The sequence below is a fragment of the Zootoca vivipara genome, chromosome 7, assembly GCF_963506605.1.
Source record: "Zootoca vivipara chromosome 7, rZooViv1.1, whole genome shotgun sequence".
Taxonomy (NCBI): Eukaryota; Metazoa; Chordata; class Lepidosauria; order Squamata; family Lacertidae; genus Zootoca; species Zootoca vivipara.
In genome coordinates, this window is record NC_083282.1 from 77003324 (window position 1) to 77027099 (window position 23776).

At 42.7% G+C, this 23776-nt stretch overlaps 1 protein-coding gene across 6 annotated transcripts in view; it reads left to right on the forward strand.

Annotated features, from left to right (window-relative positions):
* The first annotated feature begins 941 nt into the window (after nt 1–941).
* STAU1 (staufen double-stranded RNA binding protein 1) overlaps nt 942–23776 on the forward strand; it is a 50221-nt gene continuing 27386 nt past the window's right edge. For 4 of the 6 annotated variants that reach the window (XM_035123763.2, XM_035123765.2, XM_035123766.2 and 1 more), the window contains exons 1-5: nt 942–1096; nt 12262–12329; nt 16451–16727; nt 18331–18455; nt 20085–20241. In XM_035123763.2, coding sequence (XP_034979654.1) covers nt 16523–16727; nt 18331–18455; nt 20085–20241 — 487 coding nt within the window. In that variant the 5' untranslated portion in view covers nt 942–1096; nt 12262–12329; nt 16451–16522. Of the gene's footprint in view, nt 1097–11439; nt 11632–12261; nt 12330–12383; nt 12408–16450; nt 16728–18330; nt 18456–20084; nt 20242–23776 lie in introns of those variants that run through there. The other 2 variants (XM_035123764.2, XM_060277294.1) reach the window with 2 other exon arrangements.

The window sequence follows — 23776 nt, forward strand, 5'->3', positions numbered from 1 at the left end:
AAAGATCAGGGATGAAAGGAGTTGTGGTTCAACAACGTCTGGGAGAGGGGGGCACCGGGTCCCCACACACCTGCTTTATGCAAAGAAGCACAATACGTATCTGCAGACCAGTTGGTTGGTGCCCTAGAATTCAATAAAAGGAGGACGTGGGTGGGATTCCGGAGAAATAATTCCTATCTCAAATGATGGTTGTTTATTAAGGAATCCTGCCATCCAAGGTTCTTCATTCGTCCAAAACTTAACCGCGAAATAACAGATACCAATACTATACAATGCTGGACTGTCCCCTCTGTTTCCTCCCCGCCCTAAATCTACTCGAGACTCCGAAAGCAGTTCATTCAGGTCGTTGCACACCGCTATCTTTAAGAGGAACGGAACACAGGGTGCAATTCTGCGTAAGCAAAGCCTCGTTGCCCTTCACTGGTCTTCTCAGCTGAGAAAGAAAAACGAGCATGTCCACCTGGGACCTCCCGCGAGGACCCTACAGGAATTGCTTCCTCCCAGCTCACACGCCCTGTATTCCCCGCTGCACGGTGCCCCACTACCTCCCTCTCCGCGTCCTCCGGCGCGGCTGCAGCCGGGAGTCCCGGGGTTTCTGGTGGAAAGAGCGTGGCGGGAGAGCTGTCACTTCCTCTGCGAGCGCAGCATGCTGGGAAATGTAGTCTCGCCTCCTTCGCAAAGGGGAAAGCGGGGGGAGGGAAGGCGAGAGCGAGCTGGAGACTCCGACGGGCCGCCTAAGTGACAGCCGCGGGGCATGCCGGGAGTAGTAGTCCCGCCGGCCGGAGAAGCCGGCCCGTGCCCGGATTGGCAGCGCGCTCCGCGCTGGGCGGCGCTATAAATAGCTGCGAGAGGCCTGGTTGGCTCCTCCCCCACGCCGTCGCGTGGTGCCGTCACTTCCTTCCCGGCCGGAGCTGGCCCCGCTCATTCTCTTTAGTGTTTGCCCTGTGTCTGCCGCCGCCGCGACTCGCTCGCCTTCCCCCCCCTTTCCCCGGACCCCCCCCTCTTCGGCCTGCCAGCTGCCCATGGACTGAGCCGCCCCACGGCCCGCCCGCCAAGACGAGCCGGCCCGGGAGCCGCAGCCCAAAACAACCGCCAGGTGAGGGGCGGAGAAGCAGCGGGCGGGTGGGCAGCCGGGCAAGCAAGCAAGGCGGGCGTCCCTCCCAGCCGCCCCTCGCCCGCCACTCCTACCGCGGCGCTGGGATACGTGGGAGGGGAGAGGCCTCCGCCGGGCCTGCACTTGGGGTTGGGCCTGTGGACGGGGCGCGGGAGACGAGGCTCAGGCCCCTCCGAGCGGCTGCCGGGGTGGGGGGCGCGGGTGGGTTGCTGGCAGGTGGGGGGCTCGAGGCTGCCAAGCTCTGCCTCCCCCTCCTCTTTCTGTTATTTAGGGGAAGGGGTCAGTGTGGGCTTGAAGACCCACCACTCCCCACTTTTTTCGACTCCTAGCCGCCTCCCCTCCTGTCCATCCCGGACTCTTACCGCCGCCGGCTCGCTCGGCCTCCTTGCTCTCCTCGTGTCCTGCTCGTGGGCTTTCCAGAGGCACCTGTGAGAGAGCAGGAGGACGGGCTTGGGAGGCCTTCAACCCCCACCCCCACCCCGTGGCCTGATCCTGCAAGGGTCGCTTTACGTTTTCCTCCTGGCCGGCGCTCCTGTTAACAGGGATCTTCGCCGCGCGCATAGCAAAGTTCGTGGCGGGCAGGGAGAGCGTAGGAAGGGAAGGTTGCGTTCTGGCTATCCCGAATTACCTGTGCAAAAAGGGGGGAACGGGGTAATTGGTGACAAATCTCTGCACAGTGGGCTGAAATAGTACATGTCTCTGCCCCAGCTCTTCATCTTGCCTTTCTTGATCGGGTGAGATTGTGCAGCCTGCTCAACGTTTCTTGATAGTCATGTGCATTGTGTTCTTAATATGTACATGCCTTGCCAAGTTCCCTGATGTTCTCGTCTTGTACCTGCGCGAGGCAGGTGGTAATGCTTCTCCATCCTGAGTTGTGTCAGTTGCAGGGCATGTGCATTCTCATTTCCCTGATCAAGAAAATAATGCTGGAGTGTAGAGCCTGTAATTTAAATCCTGTAGTGTCTACTGGATCACACTTTAGTTGCTTCAGGCTTCTCCCAAGACTTGCTTTCTCCAAGATAGCCTTGGAATATTGCTGTCAAGTTTCAGTTTAGTTGGGGGGAAAGTCTGTTGTGTTCTCGCTTACAAACATAATGCTTTCATCTCCTAATGGAAGTAATGAATGGCTTAATGGCTCTAATGGTTTAATCTTTGCCCACAAACTTAATTGGTCTCCTGTCGTTTAACTTTAGCAATATGAGCATGCTTTTGATGTGTACTCTTTTCCACTTCAGCCTGGAACCAGAACCACTTCTGAAACTTAAATAGTTTTGTATTTGCATATATTGCTTCATCTTTGGTGATATGAATTTTTCATTTTATTTCTAAGCATTTATATACCACTTACTACTTCGGTGTGCAGCAGTGTGCAGTCTAAAAAACAAAACAATATATCTTTAATACATTAAAACCAAAACAGAACCTGAAACCAGTAAAGCAGCATTTGAAAAATGCATAGAAGCAAATAAAGCAAATTCAGAAGATTCAAATATGTGAAGCAAAGCCAGGGTGAAAAGATACGTCTTCACAAGACTTCTGCAGCAGCTGATGGTTGCTGCTTCACATACAGCAGAAGGAAGGGCATGTGATATTCTGTAGGATGCAGTGCCACAAGTAGAATTTCCTGAGATGATCTAAGTACAGGGGCAGGTAGTCTTTCAGGGTTTTATATGGTAACAGGACCTTGAACATGCTCTGGTACTGATTGGCAACTGGTGCAGTTCATTCAGTTCAGATGTAATATGTGCACATCCTGGTGCTCCACTCAGCAGCCTGGCCACAGCATTCTGCACCAGCTGCAGGTTTGGGACCAGTCCCAAGGGGAGACCCACATAGAGCACATTACAGTAGCCATGTGAATCACAGTAGCTAACCCTTGTCCAGGAAAGAGTGTAGTTGGCATATCAGACTAACACTGTGCCCCAATTTGATGAGTGCTTCTAGTGGTTTCATATAGTTCCATCTACTCCCATGAAAGGAGCAGATTCATCATTTGGGGGTGTTCCTGGATTTAGTACTGCTACTAGAGGCTCAGGAGGCCTCAGTGGCTCGTTGTGCCTTTTCTCAGCTCTGGCAGATTCACTAGCTATGACCTCTTTAGGACAGAGAAGATTTGACCACAGTATTGTATGCTCGGATAACTTCCAGAGTAGATTATTTCAACATGCTTTACATGGGGCTTCCCTTGAAGACGACTTGGAAACTTCAGTTGGTCCAAAGTGCAGCAGCTGGAGCTTCCATTTAGATCTCCTATAACCCCTCTTTTAAAACAGCTGCACTGGTTACTAGTTCATTTCCCGGCCCAATTCAAAGTTCTCTCATTAGTATTTAAAGCCCTATTCAACTTTATTCGGGCCCCAAATATATGAAAGACCACCTCCTTCCCTACAGACCCTCTTGCATGCTGAGACCAGCAGAAGGGGCACTCTTGGAAGTTCCTGCAGGTGACAGCCTGGAGAGGGCATTCCCTGTGGTGGCCTCTAAACCCTGGAATTCCCTCCCCACAGAGTTACCATATGAGAGTTACCGTATGTCTGGCACCTCCGTTATGCACCTTCCAAAATGCTGTATAATGGAGGTGTGGATCTTTAGGACTCACCTTATTTTTTTTATTGCAACTTTAAACTGTTTTTAATATTGTGCTTTAATGTTCTAACCTGCCCTGGAACCTTAGGGTGAAGGGTGGATAATAAAAAAATATTAATAATACTAAAAAGGGGGCAGATGCATAATCTCCCAATCTAGTTCTCTGAATCAGTCCTGTTGAGTAGGAATTATAGCAAACAATACTTTGTCACAGCCACATTGTCACACTTTACTATCAGTTTGAGAACTTGAAAATATTTTAATACTGTGGGTTTCATGGAATAGTAAAGCTAAATCTTGTAGAAGTTAACTGGTAGTCAAGAGACCAATGCGATTTTTGATATATTTAAACTATCAGTCTGGTTGTTTTAATTCATGTTCTAAATAGCACTGTATGGTGACCCTCCAAACCAAACACTTGATGAAATAGATATTCAACACTGCACCAGAATGTTTTAACATTTTTTATTAAATTCAGCTTTGTTGGACTGTATTTTGTGCTATATATTATCAGACATTCATACCTGACTAGTAAGATGCTCTCTCAGATTAAAGCTTTAATCTTAATAACTCTTACTAGGAAATGTCGTATAGAACTTAGTGATACTTAACACATGATAGGACTGTGAAGGGGAGTAGGAAGTGATCTCTAAGTGAATTTACACTTTTGTGACACTAGTAAAGTCATGTTCCAAAGACTTGCTGGGGGATGATTAATGCATGGCCTGTATATCCCTTGATTACACAACATCTGACAAATAATTGCTAAGGGTGTGAACTGAATCTGTTGAAAAACATTGTTTAGGAGTAAATACAGATCTATCTGTGATGGCTATTTATACATGTGTGAAGCTGCAGACAACAAGTAATAAATGCAAATGTGTGAACTTGTTTGTAAAACCTAGCGCTGCAACCCCAGAGTCGGACACGACTGGACCTGACGGTCAGGGGCCTTTAAGATTAGTTTTAGGCATATGCAAAAGTGTCTGAAGTGCAGTGTGAAGAATTTGTCCCTATCAGTTCCTCTGCTGCCTAGCAAAACTCTTACCGTAAGTAAACTGAAAGCGATTGCAGGAACAAACTAAAGTGGGGCCATAGAGGATATTCCTTCGACACTTCCTTGAGTAGTATACAATGGATGATCCATAACATCAAAATTGTGATGGTCCAAGTATGGCCTCGTGCAGTGTTCTTCAATCTTGGATCTCTAGATGCTGTTGGACTACAGCTCCTGTCATCCCTGACCTTTGACCGTGTTTGCTGGGGATGATGGGTATTGTAGTCAAACAATTATGCAAACAATATCTGGGGTCCAAAGGTTAAACCAGGCATCCCCAAATTGTGGCCCTCGAGATGTTTTGGACTACAACTCCCATGATCCCTAGCTAACAGGACCAGTGGTCGGGGAAGATGGGAATTGTAGTCCAAAACATCTGGAGGGCTGAAGTTTGGGGGTGCCTGGGTTAAACAGTAGCCTAGTGTATTAATCTCCCCCCCCCCTCTTTTGGACCTGTTGGATGAGAGGAAAGAGAGTTGCAGAAATGGAATTGAGAGCAGAGCCCAGAGACTTTCTGTGGACCAAGGTTGCTCACCCACCACTGCTCCTGCTGCTGCTTCCTCCCCGAGTCCTAGAATTCAACTTGAAGTTTAGCCTACAAGATGGTACCTCCTTCTGGTTTTTTTTGTACTAAATATTTCTGTTTGCCTTTCCTTTTTCTCCATTTCATTATCTTAAAAGTTGATAGTGCTGCTAGTGTGACCCACCATAGAGCATCGCAACCTACCAGTTGTTTCGCATCTGCTGTACATGACCTTACTTATTGTGCTATTGCAGACAGCCGGAATTGAGTTAGGGTGGCAATTTCACTGGTTTCAGAAGCATTAATGCTTTTTACTTTTACATTATAGCATGGTGTGCTGTTGAAAGTCTCGAAAGAGGCAGGAGGTGTTTCCATTTGTACAATTGTGCAGTTACAACGAAAGGATTGCTGCAGGTACCATCGGTATTAGCCATCAATTTTGGAATTGGCAGTCTCTCTTAAAATATGCTTACCCTGATATCTTTGTGTTTGGCAGACTGAATTCTTTCCATTTCAAAGTGTTTGTGTACCTTTTGACATGGAGCATACAGGCTAAAGGGACCAGGAAATAGTGTGTGTGTGTATTTTGTTGTTTTTCACTTTTTACAACTACAGAATGCATTCCATCAGGGAACTCATAGGTACAAATATTGCTCGAATGAATGGTAATTGAGCCAAAGCACTGATGCATACCCTTCATTTCACTTCCTTGAAGAATACCTATATAAGTCAGTAGCAACAAAACCAGAGTCTTGTAGAGGCTTAACATTGGGCAGATTTATTATGGCATAAGCTTTTATTGATGCATCCAGTGGCTTTTGCTGTAAACAATTACCTGGTTCCCCATATTTTAATTTGAATATTTCTAAACCACTATATTTTAAAATGCCATATTGATGGACAATAAAGGTACAACAAATAGCTGGAGACAAGAAGACCCGGGGGAAAACTAGGTTCCCCACTCCCAGTTTTTCTGGTTTGGTCCCCACCACCACCACCACTGGTATGCCTTTCACATATCTAGATATTGCCTATCTTTCTGGGGAAACCTATAAATAATAGCATCCAACGAAATGTATACGTCTTCTCAGCCTGTCTTACTTCAGAGGGCAGACTTTAGACTGAACTATTAAGGCAGTTCTTACCAGTTAATTCTTCCCTGTTCTTTTTCTTTTTTAATTGCTTTTTAATGAGTTTTAAAATTGTTATTAATATACATATTCCATTCACTCTAACATATATTGTACACATATATAAGCCAAACAATAACAATACTGTATATTCCTGTGTATAAGACTACTTTTTAACCCAGGAAAATCTTCTCAAAAGTCGGGGGTCGTCTTATACACTGGGTCGTATTTCTTATATGGCGAGTATATCCCAAACTCTATATTTTAACTGGAAAAGTTGGGGGTCGTCTTATACGCCCAGTCGTCTTATGCGCCGGAATATATGGTATTTCTTTACAAGTGACTTCCCACTACCTCAGTGCGACTTCTTGTTTCTTCCTTCTCTTTTCAACTGTGTTGTTTTTCCTTATTACCCTTCTCTTACACAATATTTATTATCTATCTGTTCTTTACTTTGCAAAATTTAGTCGAAACATATCAAGGATTTTATTTGAGAACAGTGTTTTCCCATATAATCTTTTACATCTGAAGGCAGCTTTGTTTAGGGAAGTTTTTAATGTTTAATGTTGTATTGTTTTTTTAACATTCGGTTGGGAGCCGCCCAGAGTGGCTGAGGAAACCCAGCCAGGTGGGCAAGGTATAAATAACAAATTACTACTACTACTACTACTACCACACATTCCCACTCCTTTTCAAATTTTTGGTTTGGTTGGCTCCTAATTGCCTCTGTCATTTTTGCTAATTCCAAATACTCACACAGTTTGATTTGCCATTCTTCCTTTGTTGGTGACCTGTCCCCCTTCCAATTTCTAGCGATTAATATTCTTGCTGTTGCTGTAGCATATAGAAACACCCTTTTTAATCATTTGAAATATCAGTTGTCATAATGCCCAGAAGAAAGGCTTCAGGTTTCTTCTCAAATGTTTTTCTGAACATTTTTTTAAAAATTCGTCGTAGACAATATTTCCCCCAAAATTAATTTTGCCACAACCCCACCACATGTGGTACATCATTCCTTCCCCTTGATTACACCTCCAGCATATACTTGACTTTGATTTATATATTTTAGCCAGTTTGCTGGGGGTTATGTACCACCCGTATAGCATTTTCATGAAGTTTTCTTTTATTGTGTAGCAGGCTGTAAATTTTAAATCCTTTTGCCACAATCTTTCCCAATCCTCCCATCTGGATGGAGTGCCCAATTCTTCCCTGTTCTATCCCTTTTAGCATGTCATAGTACGAGTCCCTAGACATGTACTGTCCAGCACAATGAAAATGTAGTTGGTATATCTTAAGTTCCTGGGGTTTTGAGGAACAGTGTTCTTTAGAACCACAATAAGATTGAACTGTAGGTTATCTGTGTTGGTAATAAGTGAACCCCTGAAAATGTTAATGATAAAAACATTCAGGACTCCATAATGTACATGTTAAGGCCTGAAAATCAAGTACAGTCTTCTGGGTTTCTGGCGTTTTTCCTGTTGTTATTCTGTCTCTCACAGCTACAATAAACCTACCATTAAAATTATGGACTGGTCATTTCTTCGTCAGAGGGCAAACGGGCAAATTTAGCAGGGGATCAAATACTTTTTTCCTTCCCTGTATGCTTGAATCCAAATTATTCTCTCTCTCTTTCTCCACACACACACACACACACACAATATTGGCGAACATATAGCACATACCACAAATATATTATTGAGCGTAGCACAAATCATAGTGGTAATAATGTAATCTTGTAGTGCATTGGTAATTGACAAAGCGCATAGTGAACTGATTTAGGATGGAAAAATCTCAGCTGAACAAACTTTATTTTAAGAAGCTTATTCTCTCTATTTATTTGGCTTTCATCAGGGTGGCTCAATCATGGTCATATGTTGCTGGCCTAACAGCCTGACCATCAAGCTCAGTGGTCAGGTAGGAAGGAAATCGTAGTCTAGCAACATCTAGCCAGCGGTGGCTGTCAGCAAATAAAATACTGTATGAGCATGCACTTGCACTTGGTGTTAGGGAGAGGCAAGAGTTCTTTCCATCACCCAACTCAGTCTTCATGTTTGTTCCATTGTAGAAGAACAGCTGTGAAAATTCTAAAAAGCATATGACTTGTTGTGGGTTGTGTGTTTGGGGCTTTTCAGCATCCAGCAATTTCTAACAGGTCAGTCTCTGCAACCCAGGCCAAGTAATGCCAAAACAAGAAAGCAGATGTGTAGAAAAAGTACCTACAAAGTAAATTAAGATAGCTCTTGCAAGCAAACTAGCAAAACATGAGAGGAGAGGTGGGTTCTTCTTCTGTCTTGCAGTCATATGTAACACTGACAATCTGCACTGTTAGGAACATCAAAGCATGTCCATGTTTTTAGGAAGAGGTCTGGCCAGTTTTGCCTGGAGCAAGAGAGAACTTGATCTGTAAGCAATTGGTGAATAATTGGGCAGATTGCAAACTTTTTTTTGGCTTGCAGTGTAGTTATAGAACTTCTGTAGTAGATTATCTAACCCATGTAAAGCTGCTGTTGCTATTTCCATTTCAAAGTTATTTGCTACCTGTTATTGCATGTGAATTGTGTAAATGACAGACATAAGACACCTATGTCCCTAGGAACGTAAAGGTTAATCGTTCAGGCAGTCGGGGAAACAAGTACTTAAATTCTCACCAATTACTGTATTCTGTAGTACAGGCATACCCAAACTTCGGCCCTCCAGATGTTTTGGACTACAGTTCCCATCTTCCCTGACCACTGGTCCTGTTAGCTAAGGATCATGGGAGTTGTAGGCCAAAACATCTGGTGGGCCGCAGTTTGGGGATGCCTGCTGTAGTATCTTAGAGCTTTGAAATAAATGTAGACAAATCACTTGGTGGTTAGCAAGTGTTACACACTAGCATGGGGTTTTAATAACTATCATAGACCCCAATATTCAGAGGCTGCAACCTATTTGGACTGGTGTACCACGAGCACATGTCATGCTGGCCACGTGACCTGGAAGCTATACGCCAGCTCCCTCGGCCAATAATGCGAGATGAGCGCACAACCCCAGAGTCGGTCACGACTGGACCTAATGGTCAGGAGTCCCTTTACCTTTACCACGAGCACACTATTGTATAACCTCCTGTGTGTGAGCTCTTCACGGGCTGTTATGCTAACTTGATAGATCATGTTCATACATAGCCTATCGAAGTCTTGACATTTTGCCTTGCTTACCTTGGCTTTTAAGAGACTTTGAATGTAACTTTTTGGTAATAATGATCCCACGGTACAAGCATATGTCAAAGCTGTAGATTAGGAGTGGGGAGCCTTTGGCCCTCCAGATGTTGCTGAGCTACAACTCCCATCAGCCCTAGCATGCAATGCCAGCATCTGGAGTCCCACAAGAGTAGTGTATGTATGGCATCTTCTACAACACACAAGAATAATGAATCATATGTATAGGGCAGCAAATCTTTCCCTGCAGGATGTGTGTGTAACAAGCTGGATGGAGATCAGGAAGAGTCTCTAGAACAGGGGTCCCCAAACTTACCCGGCTTTGGGCTGGTGCCCACAGCACTGATCGCACGGAGGGCGGGGGAGCGCACGGGCGCGCGCAGGAGCACACACATGTGCACATGCACACACACTATTTCTGACGCACTTCCGGATCAGAAAAGCAACAGAAATAGCTTATGCGCATGTGCACAGGCCTCCGACCCGGAAGTGTGCCGGAAATGACACTTGCGCATGCACGCAAGCTATTTCTGGCGCTTTTCTGATCCGGAAGTGGGCAGCTGCGCCGATAAGAGCAGGTGGTGGGGGGTGTTGCGGGCCGCATAAATGAGCCTTGCGGGCCGTAGTTTGGGGAACCCTGCTCTAGAATCTTTTTATCTTGGGCTTAATTGTAGTCACTAGCATCCGTAATCTCCAGTGATAAATGTGTTGTCTTTTAAAGCATTGCCAACGATGTCTTTGTCAGGTCAGTTTGCTCTAGTGTGTGGTACAACTTGGCCTTGTTGCTGATGCTCCATAAAACTCCCAGCTAGCTACATATCTCCACATATTGCATCATTTGATTTGTTTGTCTTGCAGAGGAGGAAGCTGTATGCCTATTTTTTCTAACATCTCCACTGTTACATATCACGACTGGTGTAGCCGTCTTTTATGCTCACAACATGACTAGGAGTGAGGAAAAGGGAGATCTGATAGGGTGACATTTAACCAAAATGCATTCCATTTCGCTAGCCGCTCTAACTTTATTCTTCATGGTCATCAGATTTCTGCAGTCTACCACTTCCTTTGTACAAAACAGTAAGCATGTCACAATTATGTTGGGGCACAGGGCAGTTGTTTAACATGAGGATGTGCTGCAGTAACTAACTTGGATTAATCTAAGAAGAAATTACTATTTAAATAGGAATGTTCATGAATGTTCTGTAACTTTTTTAAAAAGTGCAGCACTGATCAAAGGATCTGTAAAAACAGATTTTTGAAATGCACTCGGGCCTGATTTAAGTTTGCACAGCTGGTTTCACTTAACTATGCATGATTGGTAATGGCTGTCACCACACTTCAATTGGGTTTCATTCCCTACAAAATGTAGAGAATTGACACACCTGGAATTCACAGCCCAAGTGTGTTAGTGTGGTTGAAGACTTAAATCAGGGGGCCATTGCTACACTAACTGCTTATAAATATGCACAGGTAGGTTTATTGCACATTGCTGGCAACATATTTTAATGCAATTTATAAACAATGAAGTTTTATTTCTTAGTTCCACTTAATCCTAACAGGAGGGGACAGCAAGCTATGAAATCTCAGAGTAAACTGCCTTTCTGTTGCCAGAGCAGAAAGACATGTATTGTCATTGTGAGCTTCATATGTGTGTGCTTATGTGTGTGTATAATTCTGATTTGTGCAGGGCACAAGAGGCTGAGAAGAGGCTGTTAATAGGTAGCACCAAGATACAGTTAAGAAGGCACAGTTGCCAAAATTAAACACAGTTCAAGCATACTTACAGGGCTTGTTTTGGCAATATGGAAACAAGACTCTCTGTTCTCTTTCTTCAGGATCAACAACTTGCTGGCTCTAAAGAGGAGGCATCACATATTGTCATTTAACCATCTCAAAAATGTTTGGAATAGTGAAATGCTTCAAAACAGCCTTTTGGGGAGTGAACTGGCTTTGTTTAGATTTAGGTTTATTCAATTTATGAATCGCTTCCAACAACAAAAAGCCCTGAAGCGATTTGCAGCAAGAAGGTAATACAATATTTAAAATGCACAAATATAAACATTCAGAGTAAAAACATCCAATTGATGATGCCCAGGAAGACAAAAACATTTTTGCCTGAGGCCGAAATGATGACATGAGGCCGAAATGATGACAGAGTTGGTGCCAGGCATGCCTCCCTTTTGAGAGTGTCAAATAATTACTGGCTAAAATTTAACTGTAATGGGTAGTGTCTCTTGAAGACCCTCTCTGAAATGACTTCATAGCTAACACTTCTGAAAAAATAAACATTTCTAAACCTTTCAAAGCATATGTGCTGAACAATTTTATCTAATGAATTTTTTTATCCAAATGTTGCTCCTGATAATGTTATTAGGTACAGTCATACCTCGGGTTACAGCCGATTCAGGTTGCATCTTTTCGGGCTGCACTCGGCGCCAAATCTGGAAGTACTGGAACGGGTTACTTCTGGGTTTCGGCGCATGCGCAGAAGCACTAAATAGCAACCCGCACGTGCGCAGACGCGGGTTGCGACCGCGCCTCCTGCACGGATCACGTTCGCAACCCGAGTGTCCACTGTAGTTCATTGTGGAATAGTATAATACTGTACTACTCAAAAGTATCTTTCTAATTTTCTCCCTTTTTTCTTTTGTTTATAGGCAATCTCCAACATATAAATCCCCTTGGAACTAAAGCTAAAACTACACTGTCCCTGGATCACTTAAAGGTACAGGAAGTTGGGTATTCTGAAAGTCCAGCAGCTTTTTATCAGTAGCACCTTAGAGACCAACTAAGTTTGTTATTGGTATGAGCTTTCATGTGCATGCACACTTCTTAATTTTTTTTATTTTGTTTCGACTACGGCAGACCAACACGGCTACCTACCTGTAACTAGCTTTTTATCACTGGTTGATACTTTGGGATGGACATAAGTATATGGGAGTTCTTTTGCAGTTTCCTATCTTAAGATGCTGCTTTAATGTCATTTGTATCCAAAGTACTTGAGCCGAGCAGACATATGCATGTCTCCCTACTGAAGCACCCTCCTGCACCCTAAAAAAGACTAAAAAACTGCTGTGGGTGGTTAGAGAAACTGCTTCTCAGTTTTCCCATAGCCTGGCTACTGCTTCCCCCAACACGTGTGTCTTCTCTCCCTGTTCCATTACCATCAACAGCATCTTTGAATCTATTGCTTCAACAATATGCCATATGTAAGGATGACACACTTAACCCTGAAAGGAAATATCCAGGGCATGGACTAGTCTTCCCTAGGTATTGGGGATAGTGTGTGAAGAGTGGCTTAGAATATACACAGGTCTGTTCATTTCTCTGGAGTATTAACTGCATTCTGCAGCACAGTTCTGATTCTTGTTTCTCGTATAAAGCAACAGAATAATATTTACAAGCAGGAGAATTTCAAGTTCCATTCAGACTAATGAAATCTGTAATCATATCTTTGTTAATTTTTATTCCTTCATTGAAACAGTCCAAATAGTGAGGCAGTATTTCTGCAAAAGGGGGCATGTGTTTTCAAGAGTATATGCACTAGGTGTGTTGCTCTCAACAGATTGTTAGGGGGCTGTGCATGTTAAGCTGATGCCTGCATTCAGCAGAGAGCCAGTTTTTGTCTTTTGTGTATATCCAGGTGTCTCAGTGCTCTTAATGTAGTGGTGAGTCATTCTAAACAGATATCTAGAGGGCAGGCCTCAATTGCATGTCAAGATAATGGGATGTGTCCAGGTTTTCTGAAAGGGGCAATCTGTGAGAGTGGTATGTGCATGCTCGGCCATTTTGTAGAAACGGCCTTCAACTAAGCAGTTCAGCTAGCAGAGTTGGTTTAGGAAAAACAGGTTTACTCAGTGACACATGTGCCTGCCTTCAGCTTTTTAATCTCTAATGCAAGATGTCCTTGCTATACGTTTGTGAACATGCTCTGTCTTAAAATGGCAACTTGAAATTTTCGTTATTGAACCTAATATGGAGAGAACTTTAGGCAAGAGCAAAGCAACATACCCACCCACCCAAATGCTCACTACTCCTTGGCCCAAGGCCTGGCTGGTGTGTGTGTGCTCTTTGTACATGAGTGAAACCTGTAGCCTCTTGGGTCCCTTTCTTGTAAATGTAGAAACATACCAGGTCAGACCATAAGCAAAACTAGGCACAACATCATTCACACAATTACCTGTTCTGCAGATGGCTTTTTAAAAGGTAATTTCAGATACAAGGTCTGATCCAGACCCTGAAGTTGAAGGCCTGTGGCTTTGACCCTTGGTTCCCTGCTACTGTCATAATGATAATAATAATAATAATAATAATAATAATTTATTATTTATACCCCGCCCATCTGGCTGGGTTTCCCCAGCCACTCTGGGCGGCTTACAACAGAAAAATGAAATAAAATAATTAAACATTAAAAAGCCTCCCTAAACAGGGCTGCCTTCAGATGTCTTCTAAAAATCTGGTAGCTGTTTTTCTCTTTGACATCTGATGGGAGGGCGTTCCACAGGGCAGGCGCCACCACCGAGAAGGCCCAATAAGTATCAGCACAGAGTTGGGGGGGGGGTGGAAGTCTGTTATATTCATAGCTGGGCATGGAAGCTTTCCCCCAATGCAAATAGCAGGGCCTAATCCATATTGGGACCCACAGCATAGGGCAAAAGGCCAAAGCCCCTTTTCCAGGTGTGAATCAGGCTGCTGTACCTGCAATTTGTAGAGCTGATTATTGTGCTAATGTCTATTTTGGCCAATTGGCAGGACTTCTCCCTGTCTCTGTCAGAGATGACCCTTCATTTGCTACCTGAACTTTTTAGCTGGAGATGCCAGGGAGTGAGCTTGGGACTTTCTGCATGCAAACCCTATGCTACACCACTGAGCACTTAGTGCATTTAGGGTAGTGTGAGGTACAACATCACCCAGCTGTTGCTGGGCTGTAAACTCCTGAAGGCCTGGCTACTAGTGAGCTATGGTCCCTTTCCTTATGGTCCCTTTCCTTTCCAACCCTGTTTCTGATGGTCATTCATAGCTTTAAAAATAGCTGTTTGGGGAGCTGTGCCTTTTGAAGCTGAGCCAAGCTATTGTAATTTACAGGAAGCATTAATGCTGAGTTGGAAATCAATAAAATCCTTAAAATAGTGAGTGCCATGTTAAACATAAACTTAGTAAAACAAAGCTGTAAACCTTTTTTCCTCTCTGGATAAAAAAAACAACCTAGCAGCCTGGTGGAAGTCTGCTTTTGATAACTTCATTTACAAGCATAGTAGCCTACTGTATTGGTTTATTTGGCAATGAAATTCGTAAACTTGTCAGAATATTAGAAGACTTTGGTCTGTGGTGCTTCACGTGAATACTTTCTGCACATCTCAGGCTAGCATTTTGAACCCAGCCTGCTATTTTGTATGTGCAGGTATTAGAAAATGTTTGCACGCTGGAGAGCATTCAGTTTCCTATCTGCAGTCCAACATAAGGCTCATCAAGTGAGACTTTGGATTGTGTATTTCAGCTCTTAGATGCCAACTTGTGCTGAAAATTTGTTTGCTTCCCCTGGCCCATAAACCCTTGTCTGCCTTTTCAGAACTATATGTCTTTCTTAAAATCCTTAAGAGGCAGCTTGCAGATCACTTTTGTCTTTGACTCATCCTTTCTAAATTTGGAAGCCTATTCATGGCATCAATTCTGAAGGCCCACAGAATGCTTAGACAAATTGCTACTATTAGCATCCAGTGATTGCTCATTTTTAAAGCCAGAACCTTTGCTGCTTCAAGATAAATTTTTAAACATCCACAGTTTTATTGGGAGACAGGAATTGGACTATGGTAACGACATTAGCGCCTTGTGTTTGCTTTCATCACTGTGCCGATATAAGTACTCAGTTGACCAAGCACTACTGCTCTGCATGCAGTCCTTAATTCATTCTTCTTGGCTAACACAAATGAAGTGTCTTGGATTGTGCCCAGCATTGTTTCAGGTCTAGAAAGGTTGCCTGCTAAACCTACCATTTGCAGAAAGCCTGAACTATCATTTTCCCAGGACTAACTCCTGAGCATTTGACCACATGCATGCTCAGTTTGGTATTCATTTGGCAGCACAGGTTCATTGTATCCAGGGTTCGAAATTAGCCAGACACATTTTGCACCTAAAGTTTCTCCTTTTACAAGCACCTCAAAAAGTCTGGGTGCCATTTTTTTGCATCTGGCTGACACTCAAGGATTACTGAAATGTATGCGCTTTGAAGCGTCAAAGTATATGTCAAGGATAGACAATATGTTAAGGAGTTTAACAATAAAGAGTGGAGTGTTTTGAGATCTGAAGTATGATACAAATTTTTTTACTGTAAACAAATTAAATATGTATTAACAATTTCTGTTAAAATGTAATATTAACCATGTTTCTCTTATGTGAATTGCGTATTAGTTCATGCTTATCAAAATAATAAATAAAAAGTGTTTCTGAGCCTCCACCCCCCAATGACACTTAAACATTCTGTTTTGGCGCCCACAACCCAGCTTTCCTATCCCAGTTTCTAACACTGATTGTATCCAAATGGAAGGCTTTTGTAGAATGTACGTACTCTACTTGAAGTTGTGCAGGAGTACTTTTACTATTTTCCCAGAGGGCCAAAGACACTTGAAGAATAGTCTTATAAGTATTTGGCCTTGTAATTACCTAATTTTAAGACCTGCTAAGGAACAGATAATTGTTATTATGTCCTGTTATGTAAAACCACAGAATTCAAAGAAGGGTGTACTTTCTTTTTCCCATGACTGTAAGGTGTTGGGGGCATCTCAATTGAATATTTTATGTGGAAAGATTGGGAAGCAATTGATTCTCTCCTTTTTCTTTTCTTTTAAGGTAAAAATTCAAGCACTTGCACAGAAATAGCCTGCATTCAAAGCCAAGTTTACCTGCAGCAATTAGCTTTGGATGGAAGTCAATATGTCTCAAGTTCAAATCCAGAATCCGTCTGCTGCTCTTTCTAGCAGCCAAATACTAAACAAGAACCAATCACTTGCACAGCCTTTGAGTATTCCTTCTCCCACTAGTTCTTTGCCCTCTGAAAATGCAGGTAGACCTATTCAAAATTCTGCTTTACCCTCTGCATCTGTTACATCTACCAGTGTAGCTGCAGGTAAGCCTGAAAATTTATTTGGTATATTTCAATGATAGCATGAGTGTCAAAAGCCTTAAAAGAAAATGCCAGGTCCTAATACCCATGCTGTTCATCTGCTGCTTGCTTAATGAAGTTGTTTTTGGAAATAATGAAAATTATATCCAGAAATGTTTGATGGAACAGACGGAGATAAGATTAAAACAAATGGCTAAAATGGCTTTATAAATATTTTATATAATCAAACTCACTGCTCCATCGTTCTGGTTCTGTACAGTGTTTTCTGATCATGTGTTTAGCCATGAAGACATGTTTAACAAGGATCGTCCAAGAGAGCTTCCTTTCTAATATAGTGGTTTATGCTAGTAACTTAACTGTAGTTACTAGTACAGTATATTCCTGCGTATAAGACTACTTTTTAACCCAGGAAAATCTTCTCAAAAGACAGGGGTCGTCTTATACGCCGGGTCGTATTTCTTATACAGTGAGTATATCCCAAACTTTATATTTTAACTGGAAAAGTTGGGGGTCATCTTATACGCCCAGTCGTCTTATACGCCGGAATATACGGTAATTTACTTCATTGACTACATGTGTACATTTGCCCTCTTTAATCTGGCAAACTAAGGTTTCAGGTATACAGCCTCTGGCCACTAGAAGCCTAGCTTTGTACTTCCAGAACCCCTTGAGAATTTGGGGAAGCAGGAGTTAATGGCAGTGCTCCGCTCAAGGCCTATCCAGAGGCTACAGATTACCAGTTCTCTGTGCAATTAAAGTGTGCCTCATGTGATTCCACTTTCAGAATATTGAATCCTGGAAGACACGGAGCTTTCATGGGTTGGGCTCCCTTGTTTGTACAAACTAAGTTTCTGTAAAGCCTATTGGGCTTTGTGTTCTTGTTTTCTTCCAAATTGGGATGACTGGCAAAATGGAAACTATACCTGGGACAAAGTACTTAAATAGGACCCCCTTTTTAAAGGATATGACAGAGTAGAAGCAGAGACAATTAAGTATTAAAAATGAGAAATTAAGAATATAAATACCTGTGAAGCAGCTTCATTCTTAGGGGGAAAGAAGCTGTCAGATTAGGACCAAATATGTCCTGACAGCGGAGGAACTTTCTGAACCGCGTATGCTGTTCAAGAGGCCTATGGCCAGGCATCCCCAAACTGCAGCCCTCCAGATGTTTTGGCCTACAACTCCCATGATCCCTAGCTAACAGGACCAGTGGTCGGGGAAGATGGAGGGCCTAAGTTTGGGGATGCCTGCCTATGGCTTTCAAACATCAACTTGAGGATGCAGGCACCTAGCTAGTTTTGTTGCAAAGCAAATTAGTTTGGTCTTTCCTTATATTGCAACTGCAATGTTCACTCGCTGTCTGATCCTTAGTCTTACAATCAACTTTCATCTGGCATTCTGGACAACTAAATTAACATTCTCTAAAACCAATTTACTTTGGGCATCTTCTGTAGAAAGCCGCTTAATTTTTTAAGTCTAAGCTTCTGTGTGGTGTTTTCCCAGCTTTGAGTGCTAAAGTCATTAAGTGCTTCTGTGAATGTAGAATAATACTGAGAGATCAGATTGATTTCTGCCTGCTGAAGTAGCTTTGGTCTTTTCTTTTCAGTTCCTTCTAACATGGCAAACCCCAAAGAGAAAACCCCAATGTGTCTTGTGAATGAGTTAGCCCGTTTCAACAAGATTCAGCCTGAGTATAAGCTTTTGAGTGAGCAGGGTCCAGCTCATTCGAAGGTAAATATTGCCTCTCTGGCTTCCATATTTATAGTAAAATGACAACGTGGTGTTTTGTGTGTGTGTGTGTGTGTGTGTGTGAGTGTGAAGTAAAACAAAACGTGAGAGGACTGTTAGCCTGACACAGCTTCCAACGCACAGCTTGATTTTATTTTTAAGCTGGTGCTACTAATATAACTCAGTGAGCGTTATTTATTTATTATCTTCCACACACATCTCAGGGCACTGTACAAAATGTAATAAAAACAGTTAAATGCACAGAAAATAACAGCAGATAAAAGAAAAAACAATATCAAGTATTCACGCAGCTTGGAAGGGTGGGAAGTAGTGTAGGTTTGGCCCTTTGGCGAAATCCAGCTGGCTTAAGCAGTTAGTTGTACCTTCACCCCAGTGTCCAAACCCAGCTGTAAAAGAAAATTGGGGGAGGGGATAGTAGAGGAGATGTCCAATAAATCACACTGTTTGGAAATGGCAGCATCCAATTCAAAGTACTTATTGTGGGGATGATTAGGGAGGCAGGAGAGGATATATTATTTAATGATATCCTTCCTAACTTGCGCTAGCAAGTTCCATATTCCAGCAAAGTTCCAAACATCCCCCTTTTTAAATTACGCAATGATCAGCTTGTTGCTGACTCATTTGAGTCTTACTATGAAAGATTCCTTCCTGGTAAAATCCCTTCTAACCCCTCTTAAAAAGAATAAACACGAGAATCTGGTTAACGTTAATATAAAAGTAGTTTACTCACAGATTCATTCAGGTTCACAGACATATCCCTGAAGGCAGGCTTAGATTACATAACAACTAGAACTATTCCATAAAGAAGTTAGTCCCAAGTGACTGCGACTAAGCAGTCACTTATCCAAACACACAGCAACATACAAAATGGAGAACACAGTGAACAGAATATGGTAGTACAACAGACCACACCCTCTTCAAGTCACATGTAGTAGAAGTCTGTCCCAGCTGGAGGAAACAGGAAGTCTTCTGAGTGGTACAAAACATCCCTTAACATGTCCACTGTAGGAATGTTGTACTTGACTGCAGTTTTACATCCCACACTTATTTTATCATTTATAGCCTTGCATGGCCTCAAGCCCTGCATTCTCACAAGAGCTTTCCAGATTTCTTTACTTTAGGAAGCAACTTACTGGGCAGCATTCATTGGAAGTCTCACTGTGCGCATGGTTGCTCCGCATGCAGCCTTCTGGATCAGTTTGGTTCTGTGCATTACATATTATCACCTGCCCCAAAGTCCTTGGCCACAGTAGAAAAAACGTTTTAAATACATTGGATACTTTTACAACAATTCATGTGACTTTTCTTTCCTATGGGTTTAATACTGTTTTATGAAGTAGTTGCTTTAGAGCAGGCATCCCCAAACTTTGACCCTCCAGATGTTTTGGACTACAATTCCCATCTTCCCCGACCACTGGTCCTGTTAGCTAGGGATCATGGGAGTTGTAGGCCAAAACATCTGGAGGGCCGCAGTTTGGGGATACCTGCTTTAGAGTGACCAGTGTTGCACCAGTGCCTTTTGACCTGTGCATGTTAAGGCTATCAAAACATCACACGCAGGCAAGATCAGCCAGTGAGTTGTTGCGGTAAAGACTTCTTTCTCGTTCTTAGGTGTTTACAGTGCAGCTGACTCTTGGGGACCAGCACTGGGAAGCTGAAGGAACTAGTATTAAGAAAGCTCAACATGCAGCTGCTGCCAAAGCTTTGGAAGGGACGAGATTTCCTAAACCTACAGCTCGCCCATCACGTAATGAAGGAAAGAACCCAGGTACATACAGCTAACATGGGTTGTACAGTGATGTGAGCCGTCACTTGATGTTGCAGTGGTACAGTGTACCTACTGTACACCTAAGCCGGCCCTGAATTTGCATGTGTTATAATTGCATGCTACAGTGTGTGATGGTCATGTTTAAGTATTTGTAACAAATATTTATATGCCGTGTAATATAGTAAAAAAAATTCAAGGCAGTTTACATTGAAACAATAAAAATACAATATTCAATAAAATGTCCTAAAAAGCAAAACAACAACAACAAACCAACCCCACCTATATATCACATGACAACAGCCAACCTCAGTCCCTGGTTATATGAGAGCCAGAAACTTCCCACTACCTGAACACAGGTGTGCAAAAGTAGCATATAATTGTGTCGGCTGATACCCATTGTGCAATCAACTTTAAGCCCTCTGAATCCAAAGTTCTGTGGTTTAAAATTCTGGATTCGAGAATGCTTCCAGTCACTTAGACTTTGAAGGCTTTGCTTAGCATTATTTTATTAATTATTATATTTGTATCCCACCCTACATCAATTGATCTCGGAGCGGGGTACATATTCCATAAAACAGTGCAATAAAACAGGATAAAATGTCAGTCATCAATCAAACCACCTCCTAGGCAGATCCCACTCCAGACTATAATTGGCATGACCCAAACACCAGGGTAAACAGGCTTAACCTGCTGCCAAAAAGAATCCATCACTGGTATCTGCTGAGTATCCAAGTTAGACCAAGTCATGCTTTTATCAATAAGTCATGGTGCCTTTTGCCACCCTTGCATCTGGCCCCTGGAATTTTCTCTAAAGCTGAATGGTGTATGCATTGTTAGACTCAACAAGGGAGCAGGAATATGATAAAGTGACGGTGCAGAGTTACTACTTAACCTCACAGTTCTTTTCAGGGTTTCACTGGAGCACAAAACCTCTGTTTATTTCCCATATTCTCATCCAGTTTTTCAGACATTTATTGTCTCCCAAAGAGGCTCTTTTTTAAAAAAAAAAAGAAGAGACATGCCCTGCCATTAGACTTACAGACTAAAAAGGCTAGGTTTGCAGGGGCAGGGAGGTAAAAGGCAGAAGAGAGGAAGATTGGTTCAAGCCCTGCACAAAGTGGTGAACTACAAGCATTTATATCCAGGTTGGGCCAAGTTGGTTTTCCTTTGCTGGTGTTCTTGCTTGTACATCAGTTGGTTGGGATAGTGTTTTCTTTCCTCTTGCTTTTGCAGTCTCAGGACAGCAGGCAGCTGGGAAGCCAAGTGTTCTTTCTGCAAGTAAGGAGGGGGAATAGCGCTTCCAGCAACTCTGCTTGTTTCGGTTGCTCTCCACTTGCCATGATGTTGTTTGTGAGGCAGCCTTCTAGTAATCCTTGATTCCCAAAGGCAGAGACTAGAGTGTGCCCTTTGCAGCCTCAGGAGAACTCTTTAAATACCAGTCGTTTTACTATTTTTAAAAAGGAGCAAATCAAAAAACTCACTGCTGTCTCAGGGAGAAATTTAGTAATGTTATCCAAAGCCAGTATCATGGGTAGCTTGAGTCTGAATTGACCTAAAGACGTGTATTTGTAACTTAAACATAAAAATAAAGTATTGAAGGAAAACAGAATTTCCTTTGCACTGAAAGTGATATGGACAAGGAATTGGCTAGCTTCTTTATGGCAGCAAGGATTGTTATCACTTAGAATAGGAAATACAGTGGTACCTCTGGTTTCGAACTTAATTCATTCCGGAGGTCCGTTCTTAACCTGAGGCGTGCTTTCGCTAATGGGGCCTCCCGCTGCTGCCGTTCCACCGGCACGCAATTTCCATTCTCATCCTGAAGCAAAGTTCTCAATCCGAGGTACTACTTCTGGGTTAGCGGAGTTTGTAACCCAAAATGTTTGTAACCCGAGGTACCACTGTATTTGTAAGGAGCATTGATAGATGCTTAGTACGAAAATACATGGCAGTTTGCAGTGTCTGAGAAGCTGACTGAAAACAGTTTATTTGAGCAAGGGACAAATTAAAAAACTAATAAACTCATTTTCCATTGTGTGGTATGGCTTCCTTCTGCACATGAACTGAGAGAACAGCACCAAACTGGTCCTGGCATGTGCAAGTATATATAATTCAAAACCAGTCTGGACGTTCACTTCAGAATAGTAGCTCTGTTCTTCCTCTACTGTGCTTCGCCTGGTAGACCTTGTGGAAAACCCAGAAGAGTAATAATGGAGCCATGGGGCCATATGGAACTAAATAATTGTGCTAGCTCAAGGTGTGCCCTGTGTCATCCCCAAATCTGCTCCAGAAGAGGGCTGGGGAAAAGCCAAGAAAGGATTTAGGAGGGTAGCAGAGGGAGAACATTCTGTTGCAAAATGGAAAATCCTTACATTGATTGAATATATCACTATGTAGAAAACTACCCATATTTCATATGCTATTTTTATTTCTGTTGCCTACATTGGTTTTCTTTATTCCTCTTACGTAAAAAAACATTCCACTATATAATACTAAATATTTCCTAAATATTTCCAAAACTGAGAAAAGATAAGAAATGTATACAAATGCAAACTTTCTGCCCTGTCTGAAGTTATTTACCCAGGAACAGACCCCAATGTTTGCAGAAAATACCATTGTTTATTTGCACCATGCTTGCAGTAAGTCAAACTGGGATAAAGGGAAACAAGAAGCTTTTCCCATGTCTACCAGAGTTCCACTGAAAGCACTCTAGGCAACAGGTTAGTCTCGTAAGAAAAAAGGATGGCTAAATGCATATTTGACATGGCCAGTCCAGGTCAGCCACAGTGAGGCAGTTTCAGGCTTGTTCCAGTTGTAGTGTGTGCAAATCAGGTTTCCTAATCTTACACTAATGCAGGCAGGAGGCATTTCTCTCACCTGGCTACATGATGCACCATTAACACACCTGGCTATGATTGTAACAAATTTGCCAACAAAGAAATCAAGTAAGCAGCCAACTAGGGAGAGACTTAGAGTTTAGAGAAAAAAGTTGGTTTGTCTGAAGAAGCTAACACAATTTAAAAGACTTGTCACGAGGAGTGCAAAAGATGGCATGGTGTTCTCTTTTACCAGGTGATGTAGAAATCGGGGATTAAGTGGTAGGTTGCAGGACTTGGTTGCCCATAGAGTAATAGCCCTACGAGTTAGTTGTAATTAGCTTTCCTTGAAAGGAAACAACATTATTTTTGATACACGGAATGTACTTGGAAATAGGCAGTTTGTGCCACCAAGATCTTGGACGTGCTGTGGAATTTTTATTTTACGTTTTTCTTTTTGAGAACAGACCTCCATGCCATGTCACAAACTGCTTCCAAAACTCCTTGGTGTCAAGGGAAGATTGCTAGGGATGGGTGGGTAAGGGGACACTGCTGTTTTTGACAGTTGACAACTTAAGTAGACTTACTGAAATGTGTGGGTCTTCAGTATATCTCCCAGCTCCTTGCCTTTCTCTAATGTCCCTAGCTCTGCTGCCATCTGTCCTCAGCTATGGTTGCACCTGCCTCTCCATACCTGGCCTTTTAGTTTTCCTTCTCAG